General features: G+C 41.8%; 1 protein-coding gene across 3 annotated transcripts in view; it reads right to left on the reverse strand.

Annotated features, from left to right (window-relative positions):
• Nucleotides 1-8,708, reverse strand: part of CADM2 (cell adhesion molecule 2) — a 1,205,421-nt gene extending 1,196,713 nt beyond the window's left edge. For 2 of the 3 annotated variants that reach the window (XM_070455054.1, XM_070455053.1), the window contains exon 1: nucleotides 8,060-8,708. In XM_070455054.1, the coding sequence (XP_070311155.1) occupies nucleotides 8,060-8,120 (61 nt within the window). In that variant the 5' untranslated portion in view covers nucleotides 8,121-8,708. The remainder of the gene's footprint in view (nucleotides 1-8,059) is intronic. The other variant, XM_070455055.1, reaches the window with a different exon arrangement.
• Nucleotides 8,709-10,061: the final 1,353 nt, after the last annotated feature.

The raw sequence follows: 10,061 nt of genomic DNA on the forward strand, positions 1-10,061 counted from the left end.
TACTATTCAGACTTTGGTCCATAAAATATAGATTGCAATAAGGGAGTGACAAATCAGAAGCTTACTGTGCATTTTATTTGCTTTTAAATACAAATATTCTAATCACCCCTCATTTCAGCCTGTCTACTACTTAAAATTAATAGCAGAAGACATATAAAGTATAAGAAGGAACGGAAGTAAAGGTATCAGGACATTTTCTCCTGGGGCTATATAGGACAAGCTAACGTAAAATATGAATTTATTACAAAAGTAGAAACATATTTTACGCAGCATAAATTTCAGGCTTTGATGTTTGAGTAAGCATTAAGGGAGGCACTTGCATCTTTAAATGCAAACAATTTTAGCAAAGAAGCTAAAAATATTCCTTTACAAGAACAAATTAATTGGCTTTATAAATTACACTGAATCAATATAACAGTTATACACTTAGCAGTTGGCAGCACATCCTTCTCAGGAAAGGTGCTCTCTTACTCGGTTCTCAAAGATGACTTTAGATAAACAATGCACCGTTACCATTAATAAACCATCATCAAATCTATAAAACTAGGGGGGTATTTAACCTATAAAAAGACTTTTCTATCAGTATGCGAAGTTATTTACACTATATGATTACACTTAGTTTTAAGGATTTTTGTTCCTCAAAGCAAATGAGTGTTTATTCTTGTTTTCTAAACAATCACTAGTGACAGTCAGTATCTAACCCCTAGAATAACTCCTTACCTGTGGCTAACAGGGGCATCCCCTTCAGCATTCAAATGGCTGAAAGATAATTTCAATATTCAAATGAAAACGATCTGCTGACTCAGAAAGAGTTATCACCAATGGTGAATAATAACTGTCTTAATATTTACTTCAAAGACTTCTGAAATAGAATGTGAATAATTAATGGCCGGCCCTTTCCAAGGCAGATCTCCTTACAACCTCAGCCCTGCCTCTCTATTCAGGTAGCAGTAGGTTCTCATCACTCAGTTTCCTAAGCACAAAGAAGATCCAGAATAAATGCTCGGCTCTATTGCAAAACTGTGAACCTTGCGTGTGTGTTTTTAAGTGGAAAAGTTAATCACTGCTGCAGCCTAAAAAAATGAGTTCAAAAAATACCTTCCTTTTTTAACCTTCAGAAAAGGGTAAAAGAAATAAGCAAAAACAAAATAAACTTTTCCTTTTTCCTCACACTTCACCCCTGAGTGCTCCAAACTCTAATTACACACAAAATTATAAAGATGTTCTTCAGACCTAAAAATAACTGTACATTTTAGGCTTGTACATATGTGCATATATAGAGATAAATGATTGAGGAATATTTCCTTTCTCAATAATCACATCTCTGATTTTGGCATTAATATTTAACTCATACCTAATTAAACAGAATATTTAGTTTCCTAACATATATATATATATATATATGTATTACATATTACTAAGATAAAACTATTTCATATCATCTAAAGAAACTCACTGAACACATAAACAGGACCAACTGGACTTATTTCTAGGATAAAAGTCAATATGCATAATATGCTCAATTATTTTGTTTGATAGCAAATGGAATCAAGATAAACAATGCTACACTAGTTATTGTCATCAGATAGGCATCTCTCATAGCCTGCCCATAATAATTGTCCCATAACTCTTGCTTTTACTAAGGAACATATTTGATGCTTTTGCCTGTGTTGATATATAAAATTTTTTAGAAAGGATATATTCTCTACTGGTTTAATGTTAACAAAAATTCTAATTTATGGCACTAAATAAATGGTAAGAACATACATTGAACAATTAATTCCTATTTCTTTTAAGACTACTTTATTCTCCCCTAACAGGAAATGCTCTAATAAGGAAAAGAAAAAAAAAAGCGACTAACTCCTTACTCGCTAAAGGAAGAGAAAGATAACAGTATTTGTCAGCTCAACATTCATTAGGTCCAACACATGTAAATAACTGCATAAGAATTAGAATTCTTAGAAGGCTGAGAATGCATAAGAATTCTGTTTTAACTTTGCTATTTATTTTCATTAAACTGAACTGTGGTCCTGATAGTTTGCAAGATAGTTGCAAGTTTGCACAATTCATTTGATGAAAATGTTGATAATTTTGTTAGGATTTATTTATTACATTAATCTCTAAACAAATTATATATTCTCTCTTTAGCTTTGCCATGAGCTCATGTGATTAGAAATACTCTTTGGATTATTTCTGGTCATGAAGAGTTGAAGGATGGTCCAGGTCCATTACAAGCTATGGAATATGAAAAGACTTCCTATTTCAGTCACGCCACATGACTGCTTTCCTGCATGCGTTCTGCCTGCTGCTGCAGAACGTTAGGCCTGAGATGCCATTTGCATCATCACACAGCAGGGGGCTTCAGCTGCCACAGCTCCAGGTTAATCCTCACCCACCTCTTTACACAAGGAATTTGCAGAAGATGTTGTTTTTTGATACTACAGAACTACACTCCAAAAACGTTTGACATTTTCAAATAAAATGTTGGCAGTGAACTTGTCCTTTTAAATATTTTAGGTTAAATCAGTAAATGTAAATCATGTCTTCTCTTTTTTTCCCCCCATGAATTGAGTTTGTGATCTAATGCAAATATCTGGATTTTTTCATTATGGAAAAGATAAAAATGGGTAGGGAAATCTCATGTGAAAGAACAACTGATCAAATTGCATTCATTTAAAGATGTATATCACGAACTATCACTATGATAATTTTCTATACGAAAACTGTTTCCTAAACCAATAAGACCTACAAAATGTTAAAATTAACTCATACATATGTATAATATAAATATAATTTAACAAAGTATGAGTGCCGATGTGTTATGAAAAGATACCACTTAACTACATCATACCTAACTAAGATATAACTATCATTCAATCCAAAACTATTTATTATGCATTTACTAAATTGAGAATAAGTAAAGCTCAGGGCTTGCCCTCAAGAAGCTTAATATAAATAAGACAGTAGAGTTGTTTTTAGGAGGGTAAACAAACCTGTAACTGACAATCCCACAAAGGACTTCTGACTTCAGTTTGTGAGTCCCACTTCCTTGATTTGTAATTTCCCTTCTCGATGCTTCCTTACCTACTCAGCCAGTTGCTACACAATGGGCGATTTTGCCAAGGAGGTTTAATGAAGTCTATTAAAACAAGGACTCTCTATCAATAAATCTCATAGAATGCATGTCAACATGATCAAATAAAATAATAATACGATGTGTCTATGTTATATTACAAATGCACCCCAAATCCTTCACAATAGGTAAATTTTACTTCTCTCAATCATTTTATACCCCATAGACTCTTTATTTTTAAAAGAAAATTGATTATCATTAGATGTTGATTTCAGGCCATTTTAAAATGCATGCTTAGGATGTCTTCCAACATTATTGCATGACTATTTTCTGTTTAAGTGATTTAAATAAGTTTTTTTTTTAAGAAAAATTACTATCTCACTAGTTAAATCTGGGAAAAAGATTTTTCACGTATCTGATCTTCTTGTGAAAAATGCAGGAAGAGACTATCTCAGTTGATGCTTACCTTTGTTACCTGTGTTACCAGAGTTCTACTAGTTGTAGACACAAGGGAAAAGACAACGAAATAAGCTTCCATATCTTGATACTAAATTAGTCTAGGAACTCCTCATATTTGCAAAGAGATTTTCTTAATTACTAAGTGTCTGGTGTTTGTTTAAGTCATAGTTATTGACTCATGTCTAAAACCTACTTTTCAAAGTTTCCAAAAAAAAAGGAGTTAATCAAAAAAGGGAGGAGTGAGCTGCATCTCAGGAACTGCATTCAGCATAAAAGATGAGCTCATCATGACTAAGGTAGAATTAAAGAAGCCAGAGAGACACGCTTTTAGGAAATATTAAGTTATCAGTATTTTATTTAGTTTATATGTATATTTTGCATTACAACATGTTTTCTAAAAAGGTAAGGGGAGGTGCACAACACATACTGAAGCAAGTAATATGCATGTCGAATGGACCTTTAACTTGAGGATCTTTCTTTTTACACACAACAAATTACTTACTACAATGTCCCACAGCGAAACACACACATCCACAACCCCTAAAACCCCAGTAATAGTACTGGGTGTTTTTTTGTATACGACCAACACTGAAAAAGGAAATAAAGTTCTCAACAAAATCAGAATCTCTCTATGCATGTCTATTTTGCCCTTCTTTCCTTTTTGTCCCTTCTCGGATTGTTTCCGGTGCTAAACAAGAGCGTCTCCATCTTTCCAATGTCTCTTCAGGCATAGAAACGAGCACAGCTACAAAGAGGGTCAGCAATTGAACTGAATCTACTCTGTAGACAAGAAGAGGTCTTAGTTACAGGTGGCAAATTTTTACACTCCTCATTCTAAAGACATTTTTCTCTCTAATGTGTCCCCTGTCCTTGCCCAGTGTTTTCCTCTGTATTGGACAGAAGAAAATTTTAAAAAGGGTGCTGTATAGCTTAACACTGAATCAAATTTTGTTATCTAAGTAGTCCATATTTCAAGTTATACTTTGGTCAGAAACATGTTTATTTTCTCTCTAACTATTCATTGCCTACAGACTTGTTGAGGATGAACTAGTAGATGTTGTAGAATAGAACTATTTAAGCCTTTTTTTTACAAAAACTAATTTTATCATCTTGAATCTTACCACTGACTTACCACTCTACATATTAAGCCAAAAGACTGAGTTTGCTTCCCAGGAAAAGTAAAAAAAAAAAAAAGAAAGATGGTGACAAGGTAAAACAGTGAAGCCACAGGGAAGATGTGTTAAATTGAGTCTTCCTGTCTAAAATGATACATACTGCAAGAAAGGGGATAATGATACAAAGGATAAATACATTGATTAGTATGACTTAAGTGACAATACCACTATAGTGCTGATAATGCTAAAAATAAGAAGCTGTAGACAGACTGCCTATAGTATTTGCCAAGTCATAACTACTAACAGGCAGAGCAGACTACCCCGGGCCAAAATCAGTTGCTCACTGCCCCGCTACCTCTCCTTCCCTGCACATAGGAAAGACCTGCTAAATATTTAATCTATGTCCAGGAAATCAAGCTTTCATTCTACAACCTCACCAAGTCCTAATAAAACAGTAGAGTTGTGGGAGAAACATAAACCTGGACCCTGAAGTGACATTTTCAGCCAAGACCAAGACAAGGAACGCACAAGCAATTTGTTCGAGCAGGGACTGACAATATCAACAAAGTGTGATGTGTCTGTGGAGCAGTGTTTGATAAATGTGAGGCAGCCATAAACATAAGACAATCCAGTGGGGCTTTGGGCCTCCTCCCACTTCCAGTTATTTTTTTCCCCCCTTAAATCCTATTCTCTCTCTCCTTTGGTGTATTAATACAGTCATCTAAGATGCTCAGAAGTATACATATATCCTTGAGCTGGTTGTCTTTGCCTGGTTGCTGTGATAGGACACTTATTTATTTATTTGGGCCTGCTGGCTGCAGTGGCGCGTTTGCTCTGGTATACCCACACCCCTTCCACCCTTCTCCCCCATTCTGCTGTGAAAAGCAGCACTGTCTTAACACTTGGTGTACATACTTAATAAAAGACACCCATGCCCTTAATAAAAATGAACGCAGCTGAAGGAATCTCTCTGAGTAGAGAAAGAGTAAATCCTCCTTCAGGCTAAGGGAGAGAGAGAGAGAGAGAGGGAGAGAGAGGCACCAGCAGACAGTTATTTTGCAGTGCACTGAATAGACAATTCACAGGGAAATGTTGAAGGCAGAGAGGAGGCGACCCCCAAGTGCAGTCCATTGCCCACATGCTCTATAATAAATAATCTTGCACCAGCCCAGTAGTGTGTGCAGTGACGTGCCGGGGCCAGCATACACAGATTGGCAGGGAAAACACATCCAGCGGTGTCGAATGTTCATCACAATCACCAAATTAACTGATTTCCCCACATCACACTCCCCTTACCCGGCGTGGTGCGCTCATGCGCGCGCGCGCACACACACACACCCACACACACACACACACACACAGCAGAGCTGAGAAATGCAAGTTACTGAGAGGTGAAGTGGGGTCTCTAGGAGGATGTTTCAGGACGGATTAGAAACCCAAGTAATGTGTCAGCCACCGGATTACTTGCGCGAGGGTGGGGGTGTAAGCGCTGGGGAATGGGACCAGAGGGTGGGGGTGTATGTAGGCGCTGGGGAATGGGACCAGGCGGCGTTAAGCAGGAAGAACAGGCTGTCTGCCTTCTCGGGGATTCTGGCACACGACAGATCGAAAATTTACATCAAACATAAAATACACAAAATTACCCCGAAATATTCCAAGAAATACCTCTGTAAGTTTGGTTAGCTAATTCAGGAAAATTCTGCCCACTATCTCGTCTTTCACATTCATAAATATGCATAAATAAAATACGGTCCTGGTCTATATCCCGGAGGAGGTTAGGAAACAGGATGCATTCCAAGAACTTGCTGAAAGATGGTTCATTGACCTCATTTAAATCCTCCAAAGGCCGATTGGGTTTTGCACGCCTGTGGTTCTATATGTCTTACTTTCAGATTCCTTTTACCCAGGGACAAATACATTTGATCAACTTATCTCTCCTACAAATACACAAACGATGACAGAGAGGTTAAAGGTGGGCAAAGATCTACGAAGAAATCAAGAGTCATCTAGCTTTAAAAAAAAAAAAAATCATATGGACCATAATTTCACATCCATCCTCCCTGTATCTCACACTCAAGCCACATCCCTACACCACTCTCTTCAAAGCAACAATCTTCTGCTTTACAGCCCCTGCCCACTCAGTCCTGGCATGCCGCCTCTGCCTCCACTACCACCCAAAGCGTGCTCTTCCCAGGCACTTTTACTCCATACATTGCCATGTATTTCATAATCATCATCGTCCTCCCTCTGCACACAGCCCCCTCCTCCCTCCTTCAAAAGCAAGGATCTGGCGAAAAGTGCACCCCAGTTCGCTAGCCAGTCTGCATCCAAGCCCAGCGATTTGCATAATAACAGTGTTTTGTGCGGTTTCCCTCCGCTGCGGTCACAGGGGTGCTTACATTTCACCTGAAAGGATGATATTAATTACGGAAAAGAAGCGTCAGAGAGCGGGATGGAAAGGTAGGGAATCTAAGCTAAAATCCCTTAGCACTAAAGTAACTGCCAGGGTGCATATAATTCTTGGCTTCGAAAAAATGAAAAAGAAAACCACACGGGCTGAATAATAAAAAGTCAGTTTGTTGATAAAGTGGCTTTGGGTCTTTTAATTCTTCCCTTCCCCTGGCCCTCTCTTTTTATTTCCTGCTTTATTTATTCAGTCTTCCTTTTTCCTTTTACTCTTTTTCGTTCTTTCTTTTCTTCCTTTCTTATCTCTCTCTCTCTCTTTTTTTTTCTTCTTCTTTTTTTAACCCCCAGACAGTCTTCTCCCTCTTCCTAGGTGAACGACACGTCTCACAACACATCCCCGCCGCCCCCCGCCCCCGGGGATGTTATTGCAATGCACACGGTGCCGCCGCTGCTGCTGTTCTCGCCGTCTCGGCAGCTCGTTCCCAGGCTCGCACACACTTTTTACAGACACACGGATATGCTGATGGTGGGAAGAAGGGGCAAAAGATAGGCGACACGAAGAGGGGGAGGTTAAAGAGATGACAAGAGATGGAGAGGGTCGGTCGGGAGCGTGATGTGGGAGGCGGCTGGTGGGGGTGGGTGGGAGGGTGGAATGTTCAGAGAAGGCACAAGTTGCCAGCCAAAAGGCGTGGGAGTGTGTATGCGAAGGGTGAGGGGAGTGCTGGCGAGCAGAAGAGTGAGAGATGTAGGAAGCTCAGGTGAATGAAAAGCCGAAAGGTGCCCATAAGAGACTGACTGCCGAGACAGCAGGGTTGAGACAGCGCCAGAGATTCGAGGGGTTGGAGCAAACTGTCACTGCCCCCTGCCGCACCGGGAAGTAGGGGGAGGGGGTGGAAATCGCCGGGGACTGGGGGACTGTGAGGGGGAGAGTGGAAATCTGGGGTGGAGTGAGGATGATGGGGAATGGGCGTGAAGTTGATGCTCCCCGCGGCGGGGCGGGGATTACCTTGTAGCAGGAGCCCGCAGACACTGTAGAAGCGGAGAACGGCACTGCGTTTCCAAATCATGGTCCTTTTCTAAAGGGTTGAGAATGAACGAGGGGGGCAAAGAGATGCTGGTGAGCCGGGCACCAGAGTGCGGGGCTCCGCCGGTGTCTCCTTCGCGGAGCCCGCCGGACCCAGGGTCCTCGCCGCTGCGGTGCTCGAACCTGCGGACGCGGATCAGATGGCAGCAGCAGAAGCGGCAACGGCGAAGCACCCGCAGAATGAGGTTTCGCTGGGCAAAATAGTTTCTTTTCCTCCTCCTCTTGCTGGTGGTGCAGCCGCGACAGTCCTTCTGCCAAGCACGGGTTCGGAGCTTGCCTTCCTCCCGGCGCGCACCCGGGGCTGTCCGAGCAGGTGGTGCAGGGATGCCGGGGTGTCGGAGAAGGTGCAGACGAGGGCTGTAAGGAGTGGGTAGGTCACGCAAGGGAAAGGCGGGGAAGAAGGGGAGCAAGCAAGCAGCAGCCGCCGCTCGCGCTTGAGGTGTCTCGGGGTCCTGGGAGGGGAGGTGGCAGCGGTGGAAGCGGCGCTAGAGGCGACAGCGGCGGCGGCGGCTGCTCCCGGATGCTCGGGCTGCAGCAGCGGCGGCGGCGGCAGCTCTACAGAGCAGCAGACACAAGGGCAAGCTCAGCACGGTGGAGGCCCCGCCCCCACCATGGCCAGGGACAGACACCGCCCCCCGACCAATGGGGACACACCCGCCCACCAGGCCCAGCCAATGAGAGAAAGGGAAGGGTGGAGACAGGCGCCGGGAAAAACAAACAGGCTTCTCAAGGACCCTTCGGGCAGGAAGAACTGAATCCCCCATTCACACACCCCGGCGGGTCTCACCTCCTTGGAGAGTCTCAGCCTAACTTTCTGAGACAGCGCCTTCATTAATAAGTGCCTAGCATTCGGGAAGGGTTCAGCCAATCGCCACCGCGAGGGGGCGGGGCTTGCCGTGTCCCCAGCAGGTTCTGGAACCCGTGGTGGTGCCTGGGACAGGTCTTGGGTGCGAAGTTCTTGTGCGTATTTGGACTCCTAGAGCAGATGGTGGCTGCACCTGCCCACTCACCAGCTGCAGTAGCTCTCTGAAACTCCCAGCAGCAAAAGGGAAAGATTTAAGAGGACGTGGGAGAGGCTAAGTATAGGGAACAGAACACCTACCTTCCTACAAGAACTTGTGTGACAAGGAAAAAAACGAGTTAGGGGTAGAAGAAATTATTTTTTTTTTTATTGTTGCTTCTGAGAATTTGACTTAATCTAGACATAAAATCTCAAGAGAGGCTAGCGGGTGACAGTATCCTTTCTGTCAGTACTGAGATCAGGTAGATCTAGGTTCAAATCCCATAGCTGTCACTTCTTGCTTCACAATGTTTGATGATTTTACTTGAACATTTAAATCTGAAGCCTCATCAGTAAAACAGGGGTAATAATAGAACTTAACTCTTGAAGTTAAGTTATACGGCCCTGAATTGCTACTGGGCCAAGCATCTGTAAATGCTTTATAAAAGGAGACTTTAGCGCGGTTCAGTGGGATTTCTGTAATTCAGGATAGCACAAAATCTTAGGCAATCCTTCATATATGCCTTAATTGTAGCCTCAAGGAAGGGAGAAAAAGCATAACTGTGCTTTTTTCAAGGATCTAACCAAAGGTGGTCATGGAAAGAACATTCAAGAATCTGGAAAGAACCATCTCTATAAATCAACACCCTGGATGTGCCCTTGAGAGGAGGAGATATAAATGAACAGGACAGAAATTAATCAGAAGTTGTGTTTCCAAATGAGCTTAATTCCAGGCTTTTCCCTATGACCAGTTTTTAATTGGACCAAATTAGCAGATGATAGACTAGTTCAGTAGTGTTAAATCAGTCACACCATAAATAGTCTGCTTTGTTCAAGAGACTACACAATAGAAACCTGAAAGCAAGGAGACAGAGGGAAAGATGAGAGGCAGGATCAATATTGAGACTCTTAGCTCTTTCTCAT

The sequence above is a fragment of the Odocoileus virginianus genome, chromosome 25 (genome assembly GCF_023699985.2).
Source record: "Odocoileus virginianus isolate 20LAN1187 ecotype Illinois chromosome 25, Ovbor_1.2, whole genome shotgun sequence".
Lineage (NCBI taxonomy): Eukaryota > Metazoa > Chordata > Mammalia > Artiodactyla > Cervidae > Odocoileus > Odocoileus virginianus.